The 26,689-nt window shown below is 39.6% G+C and overlaps 2 protein-coding genes across 2 annotated transcripts; one reads left to right on the top strand and one right to left on the bottom strand.

Annotated features, from left to right (window-relative positions):
- Nucleotides 1–617: 617 nt before the first annotated feature.
- On the top strand, nucleotides 618–3,033 carry LOC134291351 (eukaryotic translation initiation factor 2 subunit 1-like). Its single transcript, XM_062858984.1, has 4 exons — nucleotides 618–778; nucleotides 1,062–1,544; nucleotides 2,115–2,347; nucleotides 2,419–3,033. The coding sequence occupies exons 2-4, from the start codon at nucleotides 1,081–1,083 to the stop codon at nucleotides 2,736–2,738; spliced, it is 1,017 nt and encodes a 338-aa protein (XP_062714968.1). The 5' UTR covers nucleotides 618–778; nucleotides 1,062–1,080; the 3' UTR covers nucleotides 2,739–3,033.
- Nucleotides 3,034–16,405: 13,372 nt separating this feature from the next.
- LOC134290775 (uncharacterized) lies at nucleotides 16,406–17,752 on the bottom strand. Its single transcript, XM_062857973.1, has one exon. It carries the CDS (start codon nucleotides 17,750–17,752, stop codon nucleotides 16,406–16,408), a length of 1,347 nt encoding a protein of 448 aa, XP_062713957.1.
- Nucleotides 17,753–26,689: the final 8,937 nt, after the last annotated feature.

The following is a 26,689-nucleotide window of genomic DNA, read 5'->3' as shown; positions in this document are numbered from 1 at the left end:
GGCCAACTGCTTGACAGCTCCACCCAGTACAACATGCGACGAGGGGTGATTCGACAAATCGCTCCCATACAAACTTCAAACTGATTTTTAAATAGGTTCCCGGGCACCAAAATTCATGAAAATTTGGATTTCGGCTCAGTTTTGCATGCAGATTCTGAATATGGAATTATCTCAACACCGCTAAAGAAGCCAATTGGGTTCTTTAGGGGTATCCGGATTATTTCATAATCGGATTCTTCGCCCAAAAATTATTCGAAATCCAAAATTTCATAATTTTTGGAGTCCGGAAACTATTTTAAAAATGCATTTAAAGTATGTATGGGGAATTTTTTTTGTTCGGGTCGAACTGTCACTTTATCGATTGAACTGTCATTCTATCCACGAAAATTAAAATTGTTTTGTTAATTTAACCATCAAAACAAAGGTATTGGAATCCAATAAAATCACGTTATGCTCAGCAAAATGAGCTCTTTCGATTAGGCTATAGAAAATAGCAATATTTTATTCACTAAACAACCCAATTCCCTTTTTGTGTGTTCATTCTAGCACATTATTGAAAATAGTGCTCGATGCGGCCCTGGTTATTTTAGAACATCGTTACTAATTTTGACAGTTCAGACCTCTCTCTCCACCCCCCGCTCGCCCACAAACTGCCAGCGTCGTCGGTGTTTTCCGTACCGAGTTCTTTCTGTCAGTGTCAATTCGGCATTCTGCCACATGTATATTACATCAGATTGATAAAATTCACATTTTCGTGCTTAAATCTTCATAAAAACGGGTAAAATTAGTTGATTTTAATAGTTTTAGTGCTGAGGCATCGAGTGCGATCGATTTACGGGTGAAAAATGTGTTATTAATTCGAAAAAATCGTTTCCAAACTGTGGCAACTTTTCCAACCATGTTTGACAGCTCTAAGCAGCGAAAGTTCATAGCACCTCTAGCGGAGAGTGGGGCGCATGGGATATTGATTTTGATGGCACTCGGTGGAAGCAGCTTTGAAATTGAATTGTTATTGAGGCAATAACATAATCATTTTAATATTATTTGTTGCTTAATTATAGCGCATCCTATCCAGTCAAGATGGTGTTATCGTGTAGATTCTACAAGCAGAAATTCCCTGCGGTGGAAGATGTTGTGATGGTGAATGTGAGATCCATCGCCGAAATGGGCGCCTACGTCTACCTGCTGGAATATAACAACATCGAGGGAATGATATTGCTGTCCGAATTGTCCCGTCGGCGTATCCGTTCGATCAACAAGCTGATTCGCGTCGGCAAAACAGAACCGGTGGTCGTCATTCGTGTGGACCAATTCAAGGGATACATCGATTTGTCCAAGCGACGTGTCTCGCCGGAAGATGTGGAAAAGTGCACGGAGCGATTTGCCAAAGCAAAAGCGGTAAACTCGATTCTCCGGCATGTGGCTGACATGATGAAGTTCACCAACGAGCAGTTGGAGGAACTGTACGAGAAAACTGCCTGGCACTTTGAGGAGAAGCTCAAGAGCAAGGCCGCTGCGTACGATGTGTTCAAACAATGTGTCATGTAAGTGAAATTATCGGATAATTATGAATCAGACAGGGCTGTGACTAAAATAATTTTATATCAATATTACATGTGCCGACCTTTTGGACACATTTGTATGCCTATTATCAAAGTCCAGGAAATTGCTATTGAAGTAAATGCAAATAATAATATAGTCTTATGAGAAATATCAAATTGCGTCCGTTTGCATTCCGTGAAGAGCAAACGAACGCCTTTCTGATGTTATTGGTTTCTCTTTAGTAAATTTCCTAACGTAAATTGGATTTTCTTAGTTATTTTAAGATTTTTATTGCCAAAGCGGTAAACGTATAAGAAAATACTGAGGGTGAAGGGTTCCGATTCGTGGTCGGTCCAGCAACTTCTTGTAATGGAATTTCCTTGACTTTTTTGGGCATAGGGTGTTTTCGTGCCTGTCACACGATGTAACAAAATGGTTATTAGCGGAGAAAGCTATCAGTTAATGACTGTGTAAGCACGCATAGAAAACTCAATAAAATGCCGTTTTTGTCGCAGTGAGGACGTTACGTCAAGTAGAAGAAGTAATATTCAAATATTTTTTCTTCCTCACAGTGAACCATCGTTACTGGACGAATGCGGTTTGGAGCCCGAGGTAAAGGAACTGCTGCTGAGCAACATCAAGCGCAAATTGACCTCCCAGGCGGTTAAGATCCGAGCTGACATTGAATGCGCCTGCTATGGTTATGAGGGTATCGATGCAGTCAAGACGGCACTCCGGTCTGGGCTGGACCTCTCGACGGAGGAGCTGCCCATTAAGATTAATTTGATTGCTCCGCCATTGTATGGTATGTTTAGTTGTGCATGTAGGATATGGAACAAAATAATCATTCATCAACTTCTCTATAATTTCTTCCAGTTATGACAACCTCAACCCCGGAAAAAGCCGACGGACTAAAAGCTCTAGAGGTGGCCATTGAGAAGATCAAGGAAACGATCGAGAATCTCGGCGGAGTGTTCAAGGTGCAGATGGCACCGAAGGTGGTCACCGCTACGGACGAGGCCGATTTGGCTAGGAAAATGGAACGGGCTGAGGCTGAAAATGCTGAAATCGACGGTGATGATGATGAGGAAGAAGACGAAGAAGGAATCACATACAATCCGGAAGGAGAGGACGGCGAAGATGTTGATGATAAGGGCGACAGTGCTGACGAGAACGAGGAGAAAAAGGAAGAGTAAACAGAACGCGGAAGGAAGCATTCAGTACGACCACGACGCAAACAGTTGCAAAAAGGGAGTAGGTATTAGATTTGCGCGGGAGACGGCGGAAAGTGTTCACGCTATTGAGTCGTTTAATTTATCGGAACATCCTATTATACACAAACATAATCCAATATTTTTTGTTCTTTCCAAGAATTGTCGTTTAGCATTTCCTAAAAGGGGGAAATTGTGTAAGTTTTTTTTTAATCAAAGCCTCTAATTAATAATTGCAAATAGACTAGGCCGAATATGATAAAACTATACATACAACTCATTACGGTTAATGCGTGTTTCAATGCCTGAGAAATCCATAAACCAACTTAATAGTTTCTTTTTATTTATTATTATGTTCAAATAGACATAGGCATCGCTCATTATTCTTTAACTGGTTACATATCTTAAGGTTACTGTATCTTTATTTGAGGACAGCATATTCTAACTTTATTCGAAACCAGAAGATTTAATTATTGGTAGAAGGCCTCAGATTGTTAGATGAATCAGAGTAATCGAGACGATTAGAGGTGATAGATACTTTTTACTATGAAAACAGATGCAGGAGCAAACGTTTGTATATATATATATATATATATATATATATATATATATATATATATATATATATATATATATATATATATATATATATATATATATATATATATATATATATATATATATATATATATATATATATATATATATATATATATATATATATATATATTCAATGTACAGCACAGAACATGGTAAACGAGTTATTTGCCGGGTAAAACATACACTAAGACCGAAAGCACTAGTGCAGACAACTCCTACTTCCACCTCTACACGCTCACGGATCGCCGGGATGTTTCTGCTGTAGCAAAACACAAAGAGCATCCAAAATGTCTACACAGCACCCAGATCGCAACAGTCGGTGCTCGGTCGGAGATTTATAAGAGAACAATTTACCTATTCCATAACTACTAACTCATACAGGTTAGTATATGATGACTGCCAGTTCATTGCGAAATCAGAAAAATTGGACGAAAGCTTGATTTATTTTTCGTTTACAGAGTTGTAGAGCTTTTCTGCTACAGCCAAACATAAATTTCCTTCAAGATAAGCTGTGATGAGACGACATCACATTGTTTAAAAGAGTAGGTAACAGCATCAATTCCATAGGTGAGTACATTTTACATTTTTTTTACTCAGAATACATGGACATATACACTGCCGTGTGCAGCATAGTTGTCCCATGGTAATAGGGATTCCCATAGAACATGGGACAACTATGCTACACACGGCAGTACAGGGGATACTCAAAATAACTGGGACAGGTAAAATTTTCACTTTTCAATAAATGTTCAACTCGCTGTAACTTTTCGAAAAGGGCATCACATATTCTCAAATTTTTAGTGTAAGTTCATCAACTAGTTGAATATCTGTGGTTCAAATTTAGAAAAGATCGGGCCATTCTACACGAAGTTATAAAGGATCTAGAAAAAAGTATAATTATTCGATAGCCAATTTTGAGCTATTATATCTCCGGATTCAATGAACCGAATGCAATGAAATTTTGATCATTTATGACCTATATAATGAGCTTTGAAAAACAGTTGACCTAATTTGAAATTATTAATAAGAGAAAAAGTTATAGCGATTTAATTTATTCTATGTTTTTTTAGTAAATTTATCTATTTTTCATATGCATCCCATTACTTTTTCAATTTAATGCCAGCTATTTGGTTGCTTTCCTTTGAAACATAAATATATTCAAGTCAATTAGAGGGAATTTAAATGAACTATAACTACTACCTCGAATTTTGAAACGATGATGAAGTTTTGGATAAATTGGTGTTATATTAGAAACATTATCGAATCATAATTTTCTTTCGTGTAAAGAATTTTAAGTTAAGGCAAATGTTTTAAATAGCTCATTATATAAGTCATATCGAATTACCTTTAGAACCTTTATAACTTCGTGTAGAATAGCCCGATCTTCTCCAAATTTTGACCACTGATACACAACTAGCTGATGAACTAACAGTAAAAATTTGAGAATATTTGATGCCCTTTTTGAAAAGTTACAGTTAGTTGAACATTTTTTGAAAAGTAAAAATTTTACCTGTCTCAGTTATTTTGAGTATCCCCTGTATTTATTTACGTACATAATACTAGTGCTTTGAGATTTTAGAAAATGGATTTCTTAAGATTGACATTTGACGGAATGAGATTCAGACAATGGGGAATTTACAAATGTGTTGGACGAGTCCGGGGTCACAATTGTTCATTTTGCATGATTTTCTGGTTACTGATTCTAAAACTTCATAAAACAGCAGCCATATTGACTTTTGAGCTAACATCTTGGATTTTGCACTTTTAAACACTGTACTCCACATGTATTCAATATTTAAGTACAGCGAATCGCGCTTTGAATATTTATCTTGGAAAAGAGTAGGGAGATCTAACTTTAAATGTAGGAAAAAAAATAAAAATAAGGTCTGTCGCGCAAAGACAGTGATAAAATCGAAACATTACAGTATACTCATATTACGCCATATTGAATACTATGGTCGTCATTTTTGACTCCATCCATACACCTTTCCCATACCAAATTATCCCTATACTGGCGTGGTATTAGAGCTTGAAACTCCATACTCCATAAAATAGCGGCTATCTTGAAGGCTGCCATATTGGTTTCATAGTCGCCATCCTGGATATTTTAGTTACAATATTTGGGCTCCAGACTTCTTCAAACCAAATATACCTAATACCTATACGTTGTATGGTTTCAGAGCCTAGAACTCCTTAGGGAACGTCCATAAATTACGTCACGCTTTAAGGGGGGAGGGGGGGTTCAGTAAAGTGTGACAACCCATACAAAAATTTTAGAGCTCTCATACAAAAAGTGTGACATAGGGGGGAGGGGGGGTTGAAAATTGGCAATTTTTGCGTGACGTAATTTATGGACGCTCCCTTAAAACAGCTGCCATCTTGATTTTTGAGCCGCCGTCTTAGATATTTTGGTCGCCATATTTGGACTTCGGTCATTTTCTCCATACTAAAAGTAGGGTGCCTGTACCAGTTATCGCACTACCTAAGGAAAATTATTTCTACAAAATTAAGAAGAAGACCGACGAATGTCATCGATATGTCAATTGGTAGATTAGTTTTCATACTTTACAGAAAAAATATAGAAGTCGAGCCAAAACTACTTTTAATATTTCAAAAAGTTAAGGAAAATGAATTATTTCTATCATAATTTGAGCAAATTGTGAAGTTTGAATGATTGCAACCATCTATTGTGATCGTGACCTGTTGTTCACGATTTTTTTTTTTGCTTGTTGATTTGCATCATCAAAGGTTGAAAATCAACTAGGTATGACGAATTTGAGGTACTATAGCCATAACTGGTACACTGAGCCTACCCATATTCAGGCCCGTGCACAGAAAAGGCGACAAGCGAGGGGTTTTTCCTAGTTTCGATAGAGGGTTTAGAGGCGCCTAGTGTATAAAACATCGGCATTGAGAGGGGTTCAACCCCCAAAACCCCATATGGCGACAGGTTTGCCCATATTGCATGGTTTTAAGAAGAGCCCAAAGCTCATTAAAACAGTTGCCATCTCCAATAGTGGGCCACCATCTTTGATTTTGGACCGCCATCTTAAATATTCTGGTTGCTATTTCTGGACTCCGGACATCTTCTCCGTACCAGTGTGCCCATATTCCATGATTTTAGAGCCCAAAACTCATTATTACAAACGCAATCTTGAATTTTGGACTGCCATCTTGGATATTCTGATCATCATTTTTGGACATCTTCTCTATACCAAATATACACATAGGGTAATTCGCCAATTGTTGAATGGTTACTACCAGGGTTGTGCAGTTTCAGGATGGTCAATGTCAAATGACACTCGCTTTACCCATCACTTCAAAACACAAATGCAGTCCACCAAAACAGAATCGACTCACGCCAGAGAAACTCAAGCTAACCCTCGTTCGAGACAGATTCGACTACATCCAGCAGCAGCGATCATCCCTTCCGCTTGAACCGAACGATGAAATACGTGTCTGGATGAATTTTTGTTCTACGCCTTACATTCATATACAATTATACATGTTGAAGTTATACCTTGCACACCCCTAAATAAAGAGTGAGTCGTTAATTATTGTGCCACCCTACCTTCAACTGATTCGCAAATTGTCTACAGTTAACGAAATGAAACTAAATTTTTACAGTAGTTAAGTATATGTATGTATTTCAACTTTTTGGACCTATAAATTTAGGATGCGTTTTTGTGAAATTCACGACATTTTCAATTAACCCCCCTCCATGTGGACATGTTCAGGCTCCACATGAAACAAATAATTGAAGCTCTCTGATTTGTTTATGTGCATCGTGCCTGGTTTTCACCCAGCTCCTAGCTTATGTTTCACTGACAACCGTTCCTGAAGCCTATTGACGAACATTAAGATGATCCGATAATGTATAATCATTAATTGTTCCAAGGCGCGATACCATGATTTTTGATTTCAGCATGTGATTGTACAATATCTTTTTTAGAACTGTTAACTAAATTTATTCTATATCGACCGGAATCTCACTGATAACTTCTCAATTCATTATATGTAAACAATAGACTATAAGGAGAAACTGTGCAAAATTTGGTTGATTTTGGTGAAGTAGGAAAAAAGTTACGTTAGTTTGAAAATGGCACAATAATCATCGACTCTCCCTTTATGTATCCCTTTTGTGCACTTACAATCAAACAAACTCCGATCGTGATGCGGTAGAGGTAGATTTGGATCGCGTGAGATAAAGAATGGTCGTGTGCGGAGCTTTTCATGGAGGCGTAACCAGCTTTTGAGTCAGGGGGGAAGACGAGCACCATTGAAATTAAAAATAACAACATTATATTCTTAAAGCATTATTAAACCTTTCAGCAGTCATGCTGTTTTATTTTGTACAATACGATGAAAGAAGTTTGCTTGTTCTACATAAATGGTGCTGGTAGCCCGAGCAAAGTCTGATAGCAAATTGAAAACTAATTTTGATGTTGTGATATTGTAAATTTTGATAACTCAGGCTGTTGTCGTTTTGGTCGTTTTAACGGTTAAAACATCAAAAATGACAGCAGAAAAATGTTCCTGTAACAGCAAAGCGAAAACAATTCCTGCTATCGATGATAGCAAATTGATAACTGTTTTTGTTATCAGCGCAAGAAAAATGAAAAATCGTTAAATAAAGAGTTTTTTGGTTGTTATCAAATCATAAATATAATTGCACTAATAACATATCACCAGAATTACTTTACATAGTTTACTAAAAGATTTAAAACTATCCTAACACTTAATATTAACATTATTTTCAAATGACAGCAAACCGAAAACAAAATCTGAAATCAAATTAAGTAAAGATAAACTGATATCAAAATGTGATATAAATTTGTTGCTGAATACAAGTCGTGCTTTCGATTTGCTGTAATTTTGTTGTGGGACTTTGTTCGGGAGGGGTGACTAATTTCTGGTAGATTAAGGCTTTTTCTTTACTCGTGCATTATTTCTTCGGAGCTAATTTTTTCTGGTATAATCTACCAAAGTTTCGTAAGAAATCATAGCTTAACTCTTTTGGAAATTACGAACTCTTTTTTTTTTGAGCTAACCCAGAATTTTCTTCATGATATCCTTCAACAGTTTCTTCAGTAGAACATAATGGAACCCGTCTGAAGATTTTTTTTTAAATGTGTACATAATGTCTTACATAACTAATTGGAGTTCTTTCAGTAATTAATCATCCTGTTTATCTATGCTTATTAGCAATCTTTAAATGTCTTGGATCTCTATTGCTCTAAGAATAAACCTTCAGTTGTATTGTTCCGAGTACGCCCTTACCGGAATTTCTTCAGGATTCCCTGGACTCTTCTTTGCCTGACTCTTATTTGTGTGTTGAAATGTGTGATAGAATCCCTGGAGGACTTATTGTAAGAATTCCAGATGGCATCCCTGAATAAACTTTCAAAAGGAATAGCTTCAAAACATCCCTTGGAAACCTGGAAGAATCTCTGGATCGATGGATAACTCCTTGAAGAGTTTCTCAGAGGAAAAAAAAAAGAATATCAGGATACATTCCTGAAAGAATCGCACGACGAATTTCTGACGGAATTCCTTGCAGGAGCTGCAGGGGGTATTCTTGAAGAAATTCATGGATGGATTCCTGAACAAATTCGTGGATTCCTAGAAGATTTTTTGGAGATAACTCCTGGTTCCTGTATGCATTCCTCTAGAACTATCTTAAAGAATTCCAATACTGATCGCTGGAAGAGTTCATCGAAATCTTCAGGTAATCCTGGAGAAATTTTTGGGTGCATCCCTGAAAAATATGATGGAAAGATTTCTTAAATTTGTGAATTAATCCCAAATTAATGTTTTGAAGTCATCCTGAGAGGAATTTCTGTAGAAATCACCAAAGGAATTCCTGGAGCAATCCGTGAATGAGTTCCCGGAGCAATCCCTGGGAAAATTCTTGGAGAAATCCCAGGAGGAATTCCTGGATGAATCCCACGAGAAACTCCTGGAGGAGAAAATTTCTGCAGGAATTTCTGAAGGACTACCTGTAGAATTTCCTGGAGAAAATGCTGGATGAATGCCTGGAGCAATCACTGGAAGAATTCCTGGAAGAATCTCAAGAGGAATTCTGGGAGGAATCTCTAGAGAAATTTCTAGATGAATGTCTGGAGAACTCCTTGGAGGTTTTCTGAAAAAAAAAAAAATCCTGGAGGTATCCTTGGAGGAGTTCTGGATGAATTCCTGAAGCAAATCTTGGAGCAATCAGAAATAATCCTTGGAGGAATCCCTAGAGGAATTTCTGGAAGTATACCCGGAGCAATTCTTGGATATCCCTAAATTAATTCCTGGAAAAACTCCTGGAGGCATCCCGGGATGAATTTCTTGAGGAATTCCTGGAAGATTCCCTTGAGAAATTCCGGGAGGAATCCCTGGAGAAATTTCTGAATAAATCTCTCGATGAAATTCTAGTGACATTTTTAGAGGAATTTCTGGAGGAATCCTTAATGGGATCCCAACAATTCTTTAAAAAAACGCTGGAAGAATTCCTGAAGCAATTCCTGGAGGAACTTATGGACAAATTCCTAGCAAAATCCCTTGAATTGGAAGAGGAGACCCTGGAGGAATTCCTAGAAAAATCTCTAGAGGAATTCTTGGGGGAATTTTCTGGAGGAATCTTTGGAGAAATTCCTGGAATCTTATAGGAATTTCCATTGAATCCTTGGAGGATTTCGTGAATAAATTCCCGGGGAATCCTAAGAGAATTTCTGGAGTAATGCCTGAAAAATTCAAGGATGGAATCCTTATAATGCCTAGACAAAACCCGCGAGGAATTCCTATGGAAACTCCAAGAGGAAACCTTGGAAGAACTTCTGCAGGAATGCCAGTAGGAATATCTAGAGGAATTTCTGGTGGAGATTTTGGAAATCCAGATCCCTGGAGGAATTCTTAAAAGGGTTACTGGATAAATTCCGGGAGGAAATATCTGAAGGCATCCATGGAAAATTTATTGGAGAATTTACTGTAGGAATATCTTGAAGAATTCCTGGATCAATTCCTGGAGGGATCTCTGAAGGAATCCCTGGAGGGGTCATTCGCGATTGACAGGGGTAATTCCTCGATGAATTCTTGGAGAAATTCCTGGGGGTGTTATTACGGGTATAAATATTTGTAAAAACTATAAGACAAGAATAATTGTTTAATGTGTTATAAGTTTCGTGCGTTCTTTGTGTTGTATGTTTTATTTTAACTTGTATATTTTCCCATAATTTTAATGCCCATTTATAGTGTTCTGGAAAAATAGAGGCCCATGAAATGCAATCCCACTTTGATTGCCAAATTTCAGGCCATTTCGGGCAGCGATCAAGTACTAGAGATGTAAACCTTTCCCTTCCACGGACTTTAAGTTATTGAGCTCAAGTATTGAACCCCGAAATGGGATGCCCGATTTTGAATAGTCCTGGAGAACCGGGAAACCTCAGGGAAAAACCTGGAATACTCAGGGAATATCTTGGGTACTCGGGGAAATTTTACTCGGATAAAAAAAAACATTGGGTCGTATGAATAAAAACCTGGTAGTAAAAATCCATATAGAAATTTTGTTACAAGGATTTTTTCCAGAAATTTCTTCAGGGGTTCTTTCTGGAACTTCTTTAGAAATACCTTCTGGGATGTCTCCCAGGATTTCTTATAAAATTCCTTCCGCATTTTTAACGCTATTTTTGTTGTTATTCCTTTTTGATTGTTTTCCGAAAAGGTATACTTCCGGATTCCTTCCAGGATTCCTGAGTTCCAACCGATTTCCCTGGAGTTTTTTCACGGGGATGCTATTTCTTGCCGGAGTTCCTCCAGTATTTTGCAAAGCAATCTTCATAGGATTTCTACCAGAATTTATCCCGAGTACTCTATAAAAATTTCTGTCGGGATAAATTGTGGAATTTCTTTCGGCATTCCTCATGGTAATTTTACGCGATTCCTTTCGGTGTTCCTCTTGGGACTTCCCCAGAAGATCTTCCCAGAATTTCTTTCAGAGTTGCTAGAGGAGTTATTCCTGGGGTTTCTACCAAAGTTCCTCCAAGGGTTTCTGAAGGAGTTTTCACGAATTTACTGCAAGAGTTCCTCAAGAGATTTCTTTTATTTTTTTTTTTCTGTAATATCTTCAAACAATTGCTTTGGGCTTTCTTCAAGATGTTCTTCCTGGCCTCCTACAGGAATTTCTTAAAAGTTTTTGCGAGGGTTCTATTAAGTTTTACCTGAGATTTCTCTCGGAGTATCTCCTGGAACTTTTCTCAGAAGATTTCTTCCGATGTTGGTCATGAGATGACTCTCAGGGTTCTTCTTAATTTTCCCTGGACATTTTCCTAAGATTTTTTTTCCAGAGTGCCTTCTGGGATTTCTCCAGGAGTTGTTACTCATATTTCTCATCGCATTCTTCTTTGCATTCTTGTAGTAGTTCAGTTCCTTGTAGTTGTTCCGGATTTCTTGCAGTGATCCACCTGAGATTTTTTTTTGATATGATGATGATGATATTGGTCTACCATCTATTGTAGCAATTATTATTACTATTTATTAACGACACTTTACCATTATTGTGGCATTCGTGTCATGAGGGAATATATAGTGCATATTACATTGTTAGAACATTATTTTTCAAATTTCACTATACAAATTACTTTCCTTAATAAATTTCAAGATTGATTTTTCCTTTTCAGCGTTATTCTCTAGAATATCCGTAATTGATCCGTTGATTCCACAGTTGGACCGGGTTTGAGTGTATCCTCTGCAGTCGATGAGAATGTGCGCGATTGACGGTTGGACGCCACACCAGGTGCATATTGGGGGAGAATTGTTTTTCAAGATGTACGAATGGGTCAATCGAGTGTGTCCTATCCTGAGACGCGTTAGTATGCGTTGATCCGAGGCGTTTGCGCAATCCGTGTACTTCCTTGGCGTCTGTTTGATCTGTCTAAGTTGTGTCCGACATTGATACCATTGTGCTTCCCATGTTGCCCAAATATCCTTTTTTATAGCAAGAACGGCGTCCTGCGCTGGAATGGAGGTATCGAGAAGCGGTTGATCTCTGGCATCTTTGGCAAGTTTGTCTGCTAGTTCGTTGCCAGCAATGCCGGCATGACCTGGGATCCAGCAAAAGGTTACCTTCTTGTTTCCGATGTTTTTTTCTATGAATTGCACCCAAGGATGTTTGGAGCGGCCACTTCGTAGGGCGTCGAGACAACTTGCTGAGTCTGTGAAAATAACAACGTTTTCATGTTCGCTGATATTCGACACTGCCATTTTGAGGGCGAAAGCTTCTGCGGAAAATACACTGCAGACGCTTGGTAGATGGAAATAGTGCTTTTCGTGGGGCATCGCTACCCCAGCGCCACAAGAGCCATTGCCTTTGGAGCCGTCGGTGAAAACTTGTAGATGGGAGTGATACTTTTCAGCAATCAGCTCTTGGAAGACCGGCACGACTACATTTTGGCTGGAACCTGCCTTGACGGTGTTTCTTAATTTGTTGTCTATATTTGGAGTCGTAGCGTACCATAGTCTGTCGGAAGACCTTATTATGCTGCTGATTTTCGGAAGTGTGGTTCCAGTAGTTTGTTGAAGCAGATAATTTGCTCGTCTTACTATCGGATAGTCGATTGCTTCAGGGTTTTTTTCTAAGAGTCGCACAGCTATCTGTGATAACCGCTGGATTAAGAATAAGCGGAAAGGGAGACAACCAGACTCGGCCATTATTGAGGTAATTGGGCTGGTCACGAATGCACCTGATGCTCTGCGAACGACGTCGTTGTATATTGGGCATAATATTTGCTCAATAGTTTCAAGTTTTGAACTGGAAAAACCTAGTCCGAAGAATAGTTTCGAAAAGATTAGCGCTGAACCTACATTTAGCAGGGTAGTTCGACTACTTCTTTTCAAACGGCAACCCAAGATCCTCAATATACGCATTCTACTACCACAACTTTTCTTAACGTCCATGCAATGGTGGGTGAAGTTAAGCTTTGAATCTACTGTAATGCCAAGGATTCTCATTCTCCTTACCATGGGAATCGGAATGTTGTTTATCTTGATGGCACGTCCTCGTTTTCTGTGCAGTGTGCAGCAAACGTGAAGTAATTTCGATTTAACTGGTGCTATGGAGAAACCAACGCTTACAGCCCAGTCGTTCACTGCGTTGACGGCTTGTCGTAACTTTTTTCTGACTGCAGAGTAGTTTTCTCCTTTAACTATAATGATTACATCGTCAGCGTATAGCAGGATATCTGCTCCGGGAGGTATCTTATCGAAAATTGGCTGCATAGCCACTAAAAACAGTGTCACAGACAACACGGATCCTTGTGGTACTCCATTTTCCGCTTTTCTGATGCTTGAAAGATGTCCGTTGGAAGCTACTTGGAAGTATCTATCGGATAAGAAACTGGAGACCATGTTCATTATCCGACCTGTTATCTTCCAGTTCGTGAGGTTACGCAGAATTCCGGGTCTCCAAGTTGTGTCGTATGCCTTGGCAATGTCAAGGGCAACTATTTCCGCGTGGTCATCCTGTCCAAGTTGAAGGAGGGATTCTAATCTGGCGAGATGTGTGTCGACACCTTTACCTGCTCTGAAGGCATGCTGTCGTGGATCTAACTTTCCTGTAGTCTCCAGTTCAGTGACAAGGCGGCGGTTAACCATTCTTTCAAATAGTTTTCCTAGACAACTGAGTAATGTTATGGGTCTATAGCCCTCTGGTTTACTTCGATTTGCTTCAGGCTTCGGTATGGGTATTACTGTTCCTAATTTCCATATATCTGGGTAAATTCCGTTACTCCAAATTCGATTGAATAGTTCTAGTAGCGCGATTTTCGAAGTAAATGGGAGACGCTGCAGCATTACGTAACTTATGTTATCTGCTCCGGTTGAACATCCTCCTCTTCGATCTAGAGCCCACATGAGCTCTTCCACTGAAAAATCTACATTATAGCGCTTGTACAGATTTGGGCGTTGATTTCTAGTGGACGGCTTATTATCCTTACAGTGCTGTTTCCGGAACTTTTCAGGGTAATTTGAGTTGGAGGATTTGCTTTCGTATTCATCCGCTAGGGCTTCTGCTACTTTTTGACCATCATTGGTCATTCCTTCTGAAAGATTAAGCGTGATTGTAGAGCTTTTTCTTTTCCCTTGGAGCCTGTTGATTTTGTTCCAGATTTGACTTGATTGGCTCGATGGGCAGATGCTTTCAACAAAATCTTCCCAACAACTCATCTTTGCTTCGTTGATTTGCTTCCGGCATGCCGAACGCGCCTTGTGGAATTGTTCAAGTGCCACTGCTCTATTAGGGTTTTCAGCATCGAGCCGGCGAAGAGCGCGGAGACATTTACGTCTAAGTTTAACAGCCGCTTTTACATTTTCGTTCCACCATACTACTGACTTTGGCCCGTTTTTGTCAGAAGTTCGCGGAATGCTGGATTCCGCGGCAGAGATGATTTTGTCAGTGAACTCTTGTACTGACAGTGAGTGTCCTGGATACAGGGTTGTCCTTGTGAGATCTTCGAAGAGATTCCAGTTGGCTTGGTCAAATATCCATCTTTTTCGATGACGTGTTTCATCCGAATAGCTTGGTGTGTTGATTATTATGGGTAGATGATCACTGTCCGAGCAGTCCGCTTCTGTGCTCCACGTGAATTTGGCGGCAGCAGATGAAGAGCATATGGATATATCCAGAGCTTGCGAGTTCCCAGTAGCTGGATCAATTCTGGTGTGAGAGCCATCGTTGAGAACCACCATATCGTTGTCGACAGCAAGTTCTAGGATTTGGTCTCCCCTTTTCTTAGCTTCGGAAGAAGAAGCACATATCCTGCTACCCCATGCTGTATGGTGTGCATTGAGGTCTCCCAGAAGTAGGGCAGGCTTGGGTATTTCTTGTAGTAGTTCTGCAAGTAGCCTCGTAGCCTCCTTATCCTTCGGAGGTAGGTATAATGAGACGACAGTAATCTTCACAGGCACAAAAAGTTGTACCGCAACAGCTTGTACATCGGATTGTATTGAAATTCGTTGGAAGGGAGTTCCACATCTGATGGCGAGACCAGCACCTTGTCTACCATGTGCAGATCCCTTACTGACGAATAGCTGGTAATTTGATCCAAGGAACCCTTCCACTGATTTGCGGTAATCCAAGTTCGTTTCCTGTACGCAGATCACAGCTGGACGGTATTTCGATGTCAGGATTTGCAGTTCGTTAAGGTGCGATCGTAGACCGCATACGTTCCACTGTATGGCGAAGGCTGGCGAAAGCATTACTCTTCCGTTGTTGGAGACACTGGATGACATAGAGGTTGATCTTGTAGTTGATACGTTTAGTCGCACGGGTGTTGTTAGCGGTTGTTGGTTTCGGGTTTCCGTCAGTCTCTCGGTGCGGTTTTCGGCCAACTCGACTGGATTCCAGGAGGATGGAAGGAATGTAAGGCGCTCGTGACTGGCCCCATTCCTTTCCCCCCGGACATCCACTCCCGGGTTTGGGAGGGGGGAGGTTACTACACGCTCTCCCTCCCCTCGTCGAGAACGTCCGATTGTTGAGGCAGCGGTGCGGGGATTTGTGTCGCCGATGTATGGGCTTGCCGGGGAGCTGGAGTTGCACACGCCGACTGCCGCCAGAGGCTCATCGGAGTGATCCGGGACATCCCTGGTCAGGGTCGACGTGTGAGGCCTCGCACTTGGCGAATCATATACTGCTCTGCTGCGCGAAGAAACACAGTTTATGTTTCTATATCTGTCGTATTCTTCAGAGTTGGATAGTACTGTAGGTGGCAAAGCGGCCGGGCTGGGAGTTTGGTGATCTACAGGTTGGAGGAATGCGTCCCGGATCTCCTCACTCAACAGCCACGCTTCCTCTTTTGGAAGTGAAGGGGGTACTGCACATTCCCCTCCTTCAAACCGCTCGCGATCATTTGGCGTAGTGTATAATCGGTGTCCAGGGTCAGGTCCAGCATGGGTTTTGCGTGGGTCAAGGCTTGTGTTATTTGGTATGCTTCGTTCTTCCGTTGTCATGTCAGGGTCGGTAGCTGGGTCAGTATCAAAACTTTGCGTTAGTTCTCTTAGGGTGTGGGCAGCCATTATTCGTCTATGTCGATTGTGTTCTGGCTTGCTGTGGGCTGAGTCAGCGAACGTTTACCTCTGCTGCTGTTTGTGTCGTGTGGCGACGTTTCGTTTTGACGTTTACCACTTCGGCTTCGACTACGGACGATACCAGATCTAAGGACGCGAATGTGGTCGGCTTTATCAAGCGGTGGCTCCAAGAAGGCACCGTCTTTTCTCGATTCACGGGTTTCGGTATGCTTTGTAGTCGGGATTGACTGGGTGGTAGTGGCTGGTGGTTTTTGCGATGAGTGGTGCTTTGATGATCTTTGTACATTCGATGCAGCAGGGGACTCACACGGCGTACGAAGGTTGAGCGATGATTTCAGCGACTCGAGTTCTTTTGCTAAGGTAGCAACTTGTTGTTGTAGCGATGCTATCAGTTGATCTTTGGTGGCAATCTCCTGTTTTAGTTGGTCTTGAATGATGCGAGCGATGGTTTCTCGCTTATTGTCATCGTTGTACCGACGTCTTGCTTCGGTGTACGAGATACCTTGGTCGACTTTCAGATGCACTATTTTGTCCTCCTCCTTGAATTTAGCACAGTCTCGTGACTTAACAGAATGCCCGTTCTTGCAGTGAAAGCAATAGGGCGTATTGTTGCATTGCTCTCCATCGGCCACGTGCAACGGTTGCGAGCATCGCAAACAGATACCTGGCTGTTGGCACATTTTTTGTGAATGGCCGTACATTCCGCATTTGAAACAGAGCATAGGTGAAGGGTAGTACTGCTTCACAGAGATCCGCAGTAATCCGAAGAAAACGTAGCTAGGTAGAACAGTTCCGCTAAATGACAAGACCAACAGAGGTGTATTTTGCAGTTTGCCATTTACGCGCTTTTTAATTCGTCGTACTGCTTGTACTCCTTCAGACCTCAGATTTTTTTCGATTACCTTCTCGTCAGTATCTATAGAGTCTGGTTCGAAAACAAGACCCTGAACCGTGTTGAGTGTCGGGTGCAGAAAGATTTCTATCTGCGTGCCGTCGATAAGCTCCGTTAGTTTAGTCAGCTTGTCAACAATGCTCCTGGAGCTGGTGCGTAGGAGATAACGTGACCCACGACCTTCTCGAGATGCAGCTACACTTCGGGCTTCTTTCTCTCCAATAGCAACTTGGACTGATGATCCGATGATGAATGGTTCTGGGAGCCGTACTTCTCTCTTCGTGGTTGTCCCGTCGTCGTCGATTTTGCACCGTAGCACTAAAACTGCCGTTTGACCCATATCGTCCTTCTGTCGCATCCATTCCGGAGTTCTTCCGCAGCCATGGTATCCGGGTGGATTATCTGGTGGCCCCTTCGGGGGGGCGGGAGGTTTACCGGTCATTTGACCGGATTATTGCGCCACTTTTTCGGATCCACTTTGGAGTTTCACTTTTATTAACTACACAAGCTGAGCTAAATTATATTATGTTTTAACACCAACTTTCGTTCGGGACACTGCAGGTAATTCACACGATCCACGCAGTTGCCGCGATGCTTGTATTGGTAGTGTTATTGTTCGTAGCACCACCGTATGCTCGTTGCACTAAACTTTAATTTAGTTTTATCGATAGGCACGAAGTGATTCAGCAAAACTTCACTATGTTTATGAAAGCACTCGCGAAGACGATCCCGTAGTCACCAATTTGGTGATTTTAAGAAAAGGTTACTCGCCGAAAACTCGAAAAAATAACTATGAGAAGCGCGCGCGTGTTGATATACCACGTAGCCCGATTACTCGAATGACATATTGTAGCAAGGCAGCTGCCTATAGCACTGGAATAATCTGAAAAGCGATTTGATCAAGATTGTGCTGTTGTTAGTAGTCAGTCATTCTCCTGTATGAAGGGCCAAAAAGGGTTGTGCGGACCCGCAAGCAGAGACACTTGCGCGAAACCCGCGTCAGGGGAAAAGAATCTCCTTCCAGAAGAAAGTTCTCACAAACAACTTCAAAATCAAGCCCTCGATTGACAGAATACTCCCAATAGATGGGGTCGAAGAGCCCGCCCTCAATCCACGAAATGTTAACAACAAGGAGGAGGCAGTTCCAAGCTCCTGTCCATATCGCTTCAATCGGGTCCCTCCCTTTCCCAATATATGATGAGATATGTATATGTAATGTATGTCAGTGCGTGTTGTGTATATTTTGTTATACATTTGTTTGAAAAACAATCATAATCATGATAAATAAGCATTTATAAACAAAACATTTACCTGATTACTCCTGAAATAAAATGTGGATTAGCAACAAAACATTAAAAAAAAAAATCACATTAAATCTCGATCCTAGAATGTCTGCCCACCACTGATCGGCCACTTCAGGCATGAAAACATTAACAAGATCGAAATTTGATGTGGTGGTAGATCTTACGCCGCAACGCACCATTCTAAGGTGATCTACCCACGTTACGGGGCATCCACCTGAGATTTTTTTTACAGATATTCTCTGCATTATTCCCAAAATTTTTCCCGGAATCATTACCAGAAATTGTCCCTAGATTCTGGATACTCCTTGAGGGATTTCTCTCAAAGTTATTGCAGGAATTCTTCTACAGATTTAGCTCAGAATGTCTCCTGAGATAACTTACAAAATACCTTATAGGAAATTCCTGGAGAAATATTCGAGAGAATTCAAATAAAATCTTGCGAGAAACTCCGCAAAGTGTTATTGGAGAAATCTCGACTGGAACTTCAGGAAAAACCTGAGAAATATGAGACATCTCGAAAAAAGTTCTAGGTAATAATAATCCCGAGAAGAAATATTAAGGACATCCAAGGAGGAATTCTGAAAACCTCGTGGAATCTTGAAAGCAACTACGGACGAAGTTCCGCGAGGAAAATAAGAGAAATATCGGAAAACTGTCGGTAAAACTCCCGACATAAACTATTGGATAGCTAACCCGGAAAACCACTAAAAAGACACGGACACTGGCTTCAGCCGGCGGCTGTACCGGTTGAACGAAACTTAACTCGAAGTGGCTACGGATAAGAAGCTATTCTCGAGAAAAATTTCATCGCCCGAAGCGGGAATCGAACCCTCATCCAATCGGCCTCCAACCACATGGCTATGAGGCTCAACCAATGACATGTTTGAAGAAACTTTGGATAGTTTTGGATGGACCTTCAGGAGGAATCCAGCGAGAATCTCTGCAAGTATATCGGAAAACCTTTGCAAGAAATATCGGGACGTACTCAAACAGATATCTCGTGAAAGAATCCTGCGGAAAGCCAGGAAGAAACTTTGGAAGAAATTCCAGAAATTACGCTCAGAAATCTTGAAAGAATTTTTGAAGAGTAGGGGAACTTACGTATTTTCGGCAGTTTTGTTCTCTTCGTCACGGGGTTTTTTTGAAACTTGTTGAACTCAGAAAATCCTTCCCAACCAAGCTGAATTCAGGCAATTTGGCCGACATAAATCCCTCATGACGAAGAGAACAAACCTGCCGATGATACCCTAAGTCCGCGGTCACCAAAGTGCGGCCCGCGGGCCGCACGTGATGTCCAGTTCTCCATGTTACCGTAGAATTCCTTGCAATGTTTCTTAAGGAAGCTGTTCTACTCCAGAAATAATCAAGAATAACGTGTTGAATGTGTCGTAAATCGGCCCAGGCGATGCAATACGAGCAGATGAAAATATGGGCTTGAGGATCACTGCCCTAAGTCATCCTTTATAATTTTTAGAAAATTTGGGTTATTTTTTGAATTATAATGCATGACGGAACAACTAGCAGGACACAGTTCCAGACGTCTCTTTTTAATAACGACATTCAGCATATTTCCAATAAAACTACACTTCAATAAAGCAAAGACTAAAGCTGCATTATAGAACAGATCAGAATGACTTAATTGACTCTAACCTTGGAGATCTAACTAAATACATGGACCAATTGACAAAAAGAAAAAAAGGGTATACTTTTATTTAAACTATTTTTGTTCAACGCAGGCCAAAACAGTGTCGACTTGGGCCACACACGCCTACGTACTTCTGTGTGTTGAAACAAAAATAGAGGCTCCTAGAAGCAAATGTAGGGAAAGGGTGCGGTGTAGAACATCAGCACAGTGTTGCTACCGCCGTAATCACTTTGAAAAAAAAGGAAGTAATCCCGAGAGGAAATATCAAACACATCCAAGGAGGAACTCTGAAAACCTCATGAAATGCTGGGATCAGTTAAGGGCTATATTCCGTGGGGAAATTCAAGAGAAATATCGGTAAAAATCCCGAGATAAACTGTTGGAAAGCTATCTCGGAAAACGGCTAAAGTGACATTCGTGAAGGAACTTTGAATAATTTTGGAAGGTTCTTCAGGGGAAATTCAGCGTAAAACTCTGAACGCTATTGGAAACCCTCTGGAAGAAATATCGGGAGGTACTCCGACAGATATATCGTAAAATTTTTTTTGCGGAAATCCAGGAAGGAACTCTGGTAGAAATCCCAGGAACAACTCAGAAATCGTGAAAGATGTTTGCTTAATTTTTGGGGATATTTTGTATAGTTTTTGAAAAATATATATTTTTTTGAAAATTTGGGTTATTTTTTTAATTATAAAGTTTTAATTTTTTTCCTGGAAAAACCTGGTAAACTCAGGGAGTTTTTTTTTGAATTATGAGTTTGTGAACTAAAAGGCAAACTGACTACTAAAATACAATTCCAGGATGACTGATGTTTGGGTCCTCGTCATCCTGTGACCGGAAGGTGTTATCCATCTGGATAACAGGGCACATTTATGTTTTGTGTTTTGCTGTGCTAATTGATAATGTCTTTTATTTGTGCATTTGTAAGGTTTTGTGTGTCCGTGATATGTTAATACTATGTAATACTTAATTTTCTTTTATTTTTGTAAGAGTCACTGGAGGAATTCCTAAAGGATTTCCTGGTGGAATACCTGGAGGATTTCCTGGTGGAATACCTGGAGGCAAGCCTAGAGAAATCCATGGAGGAATCCATATATAAATTCCAATGAAAATTCCTGGAGGAATTCTTGAAGGAACTTCTTGAGGAAATGCTTAGCGCAATGCCTAAGGGATTCCCTAGAGAAATTCCTGAAGGTTTTTATAGAAGAATGCCTGGAACAATTCCTGGAGGAATTCTAGAAGACATGCATGTAAGAACTCCTGGAGGAATCTGTAGACAAATTCCTGAAGGAATATATTCTCGAAGAAATACTTAGAGTTATTCTAGGAGAAATCCCTGGAGGAATTCCTGAAGAAAACCCAAGAGGAATCTCGGAAGCTATCCAAAGAGGAATTCCTAAGGAAATCCCGAAACAGTTCCTGGAATAGCTAGAAAAAAAAATCTGAAGGAATTCATGTCTGTAGTACTTTCTGGCCGAATTATTGAAGGAATCCTTAGATACACATACACTACATACTTCGTGTCGTTCTTAAAATACAAACAAAATAAATATTTCATGAATAACTTCCTCACACGATAGACTAACGATCCAACTTTGAGTCTGCACTAGAGAAAAAATAATAATATTTATGAAAAAAATACTTTAAATACATATAAAGATTTAGCGTGGGTCATCGGAACCGTTTTCTCAGATCAAAGCTTTTTTGGTTCCATTTCGGGTCCTAAGTATTTGTGCAAAATTTGAGCACGATCGGTTGCGTCTACACTTTGCGCATTGCAATTGAAATTTGTATGGGAAAACTTACTTTTTTGAATTTTTGTCATAAGTTGAAAAAGTTTGCCTGAAACTTTTTAACCGATACTGTAAAATGATAGCCTTGGATGTTCTGAAAAACTTTGTTGAAGACCGCAAAGCGATCCGATGCTTGCGAAAATAGTTATAACCAACGAACCGCATGCATGTGTTTATGTTTTAACATGTAAAGGAATAACAATAGCAACAAAATCATGCTATTTCGCCAAGCAATTCCAACGCTATAATTTTTTTCATAAGCATCAGATCGCTTCGCGGTCTTCGACAAAGTTTTTCAGGACACTTTAGGCTATGTTTTCACTTTATCGGTTACTTAGTTCTAGAAAAAATCGAGCTTGTCATGTGAGAAATGCAAAAAAGTGTGTTTTCCCATGTAAAATCCCTACAAATTTCAAACGCGATGCGCAAAACGTAGACATAACCGATCGTGCTCAAATTTTGCACAGCTAGGTATTTGGGTCCTGAAATGGGATCAAAAAAGCTTCGATCTGGTGGGATACGATTGATTTTTTCAGTTTTCCATATAAACGATGACCCACTATATAGATATAGGTTCTTGGCGAAATTTGTTGTGGTTTATATGGAAACCAAGTTTGATAATTGTTTATGAAATCCTAAATCATTTGAATGGTATATTCCTTAACATTTTTTTCTGAAACTCTTAATTATTGATAATCTTGAGATGGCTCGAATTGAAAAAAAAAATCTAGAAGTGAAACCAATTGGACCAAATTTTTGCCCACGTGGTTTATGAACAGCCCCTTATTGCCTTTGTCCCCATATCTACGTTTGCTACGCCGTTTAGGTGCTGCTTCTACCTTTCAATAACCTTATGTCCGTTCAGATAGAAACTCTCGTTCTTATTCCTGCATTATTTCGGCTCATGGCCCTGTTACGGTAGAACTTGATTGTTCCTTGAGAACGGCACAGCAGTTACATTTTCTCGCAGACCGCTTATTCCAGGCGGCGTTTTTTTTTTCTTTCAAAAGTGGTGGGTCCGCTGTTTGTATCGTTCAACATTCTGCCTTGTTCCATACTGCAGTAATACCGACCTCGCTGTAGTTTTCTCTTAAGTGCCATTTACACTTATCAATAAGTTGATTCAACCAAGTGGTTCAATCTTTCCTTCAACTTCATCAAGAAACACAATTTGATGGAAATATTGCTAAATGTATTGCACGCATTTTTATTGAGGAGAACATGGATGATAATGTTGAATCTTGATGTAAATACTGACCAACCTGCAAAAGCGAAGATTGAGGTTGGTGGTCATTTCCTCAATATTTCCCCTCCGAAACATTGATCCAACCGATCCAACTACCACTATCATCCAGTTTGACCAAACCATCAAGATCATCCAAATTCGTCAAACTTTCCCCTCGAGTTGTTTGATTCGATCTATCCAGCGGGGCAAAAGAGTCAGCAGATTAAGCGAAGACCATTCCATCAGTGAGGAAGAGATAGCAATTCACCAACGTTCAGCGCGTGGTTCACGGCGTTCATGGTGGCCAGTACAATTGAATTTTATGGAATGCTTTGAAAGCAAATTTCTAGAAATAAAGTGTCACGTTTTTGCTTTGTAAATATAATAAAGACTTGATCATTAGAAAAGGGCAAATTTTGATACTTCGCTGGCGTATTCAATTCCATTATAAATTTGAAAAAATATTTTTTTGATAGTTTTGGTCATTTACTACGCCATATTCGATTTTTTTTTTGTAAGCATTCATAAGCTCTTATCTATTGAACCCAATCACTCCGATTAGCATGATGAATTGTTAAATAGTGGATCTATTTACTAATTCATCATTTTCCTAATGTCTTGAGAAGGTTAATGTTTTTTAATTACTAACACAAGTTATGAATCAACTAACAAGTTGAATCAAAATATTTCATACAAAATGGAGCTTAAACAGTATTAACAGTTAGGTCCGATCAAGTTTTGATTTTTGCTAATGTCATAGTTAATATGTATAGCAGTATAGGTTTGGAAAACAAAGGCTGATAAGAGGTTATTGCCATATTGATTTGTTTGTTTCGTCTATAATTGAAAATGTTTGCTCTATCCGTTATTATTAAAACAGGTTTCTCTATAGCTAGATTGATGATTACTGAACGATAATTAAATTACAGTCGACTCTCCACATGTCGATCTTCCACATCTCGATATCTCTCCGTATCTCGATGGTTTGGTCGGTCCCTTCAATCTGCATACATTTTACCTTTCTACATGTCGATATCTCCTTATCTCGATATCTCTCCATCTCGATGCGATCTCGTTCGTTTTTGTTCTAGAATTTCTCTCCATATGTCGATATGCTTGTTTTTACAGGTTGCTAGATCTTGTTTCTCAGGTGCAAAACAGTCAGAGAAGGCGAAGTAGCATCTGTTTGTTGACGGTTTTTCCTAGTTACGGACAATTTTTCAATCTAGTGTGCATTACAAATTGGTTCTTGAATTCGATCTCTCCTTATCTCGATGGTCCCTTCAACATCGAGATGTAGAGAGTCAACTGTGTATGTCCTGAGAGTTTCATTGGCAAAGATGTGACACCAATTTGAGGTTTATCAGACTTAAGATAACACGAAGAGAACAAATCTGTCGAAAATATACTGAGTTTCCCTATATAGTTCTAGCATTTTATACTAAAGGCACTAGAAAACCGCATATGCGTTAGTGGAAATAAAAGAATAGAACATGATAAACCAATGTTAAATATTAAAATTAAACATCCCAAGTAACAATTTAAATTTTATGAAAGTTTTTTAGCGATTCAAAAATCCTAAACATAAAACCATTGATGCCGACTTGAAAATGCTCTCGAGTTCTTGTATGCCTCAATAAGCCCACGTTCTGGATAGTTGGCCCAGTCTTATTAGGGTCTACAGGACTTCGTATGCAAACCGGCATAGGATTTCGGGTTGTATCATAGTTTTATCAATCTTCTAAATAAAACCATCTTCTGACTTGTCAAATAATTGTTTTGATTATTTTTCACTCTCAATGTTCGATCGTCAGAATAAATTATGCTTGGTTGTTTATCCAGCCATCAATTGGAAAGATGCAGATATGGAATTCAGGCTTGTTTTCCTCTTCAATACGTGTCAGGAGACATGCCACGGAAAATTTGTGGTGAATGTGACTGTGATAATGGCAAAAACTAAGTGCGCCACACAAACTATGCATAATTTGGAAGTTACATGCATTTAATTTACTCGGTGGAATTCGGTACAAAAAAGTTTTTTTAACACAGCGGAGTTTAAAAGACATTATGTATTTCTTCTGACAAAATAAAATGACGGAAACATGTTATATGGTTTAATTTGATCTTAAGCTGTACGTGAAATCATAAAATTGAGTAATAATTTTTCTGTATTTACATCAATTATCCCGCCTAGGCGACATATTTTTCTGATAAAACTCTGTGTTCCTGATGATTCCTCCAATAGGGCTAACCCTCCTGAGGTAGTCATAACTGAGCTCATGATAGAACAAGCGGTTTTATCACAGCATTTTTTTGGTTTATGTTATGGCCACGAAATCTTTTGTTGGTTTTATGCATTGCCTCACAGTTTTGTGTATTTGTTTACAAAAAAAATCTCTCCGACAACAACCGCAAATGCAAGTTTTATAGAAATGGTATATAATATGTGATAAAACCAACTCATGTCTACTTGCAAGTCTTTAATTGAAGATGTTTATAGCAGAAGTTATATGATAGTTTTATGGAACGCCAAAGGTTCAAAGTAAAAAACTACCACATAAAACTAATTTAGAACAACTAGCTTTTTGACATGCTCGTATAAAACCAGGATAGAACATGAATAAACCTTCAAGGCATGCTGATTGTTACTTGGGATTAATCTGATGAAAATTTACGATGCGCAACTCACTTGAGCTTGAAAATGTTTATTTGGCAGCGCTTTCTTGTTTCCTTTATTTCACCATTCCATCAATTATTTCTTTCTCAAGGATTATTGATAAAATCACGAGGATCAAACCAAGTATCAATCCAATATCTTCAACATTACCCCTTTCCAGAGGATAGAGCTAGCCGAGGTTCGAGCAGAGAGAAAATCTCCCGGCAGTATGAGAGAAGTTAATGCATGAAGAGAAAAAAAAAAACAAGTGTCCGTGCATGCTTACCATACGTGCACAGCTAGCAAAGCAAAGCCTTTTATTGAATCAATGCGTCGTCGGTGGGTGCGCGGTTGATTTTCAGTCCTACCGATCCCAATGCCAATAATGCGGAAGATAATGTATAAAATGCATTTCTGTAAATTTTGTATTTATGTTGTTTTTAATAAATTTTCTATTTACATTACTTCTTCTTCTAAGCTTTACCATTTTTACATATTCAAACATTTGACATATTTTTTTTATTACGAAAACTTTTTGGACAGCCCATGGGATGGGACTCGAAACACCTTCAGCGCCGTCTTGCTGAATTATCTTTATATTTCGACATTACACAAAATTACTACTGAAGGGTGTTATTTGTCAGAAGGGGTATTTCTTATTTATAGGCAACGCAAGTAAGCCACTATAATGTGCAAGTTATTCATTAATTTTTTATCAGTACTAACGAGATTTTTAGCCCTAGGCTAGTTCATCTC

Source organism: Aedes albopictus, chromosome 3 (assembly GCF_035046485.1).
Source record: "Aedes albopictus strain Foshan chromosome 3, AalbF5, whole genome shotgun sequence".
NCBI lineage: Eukaryota > Metazoa > Arthropoda > Insecta > Diptera > Culicidae > Aedes > Aedes albopictus.
The sequence above is the reverse complement of the archived record's forward strand: the minus strand, read 5'-3'. Positions and strand labels throughout refer to the sequence as shown.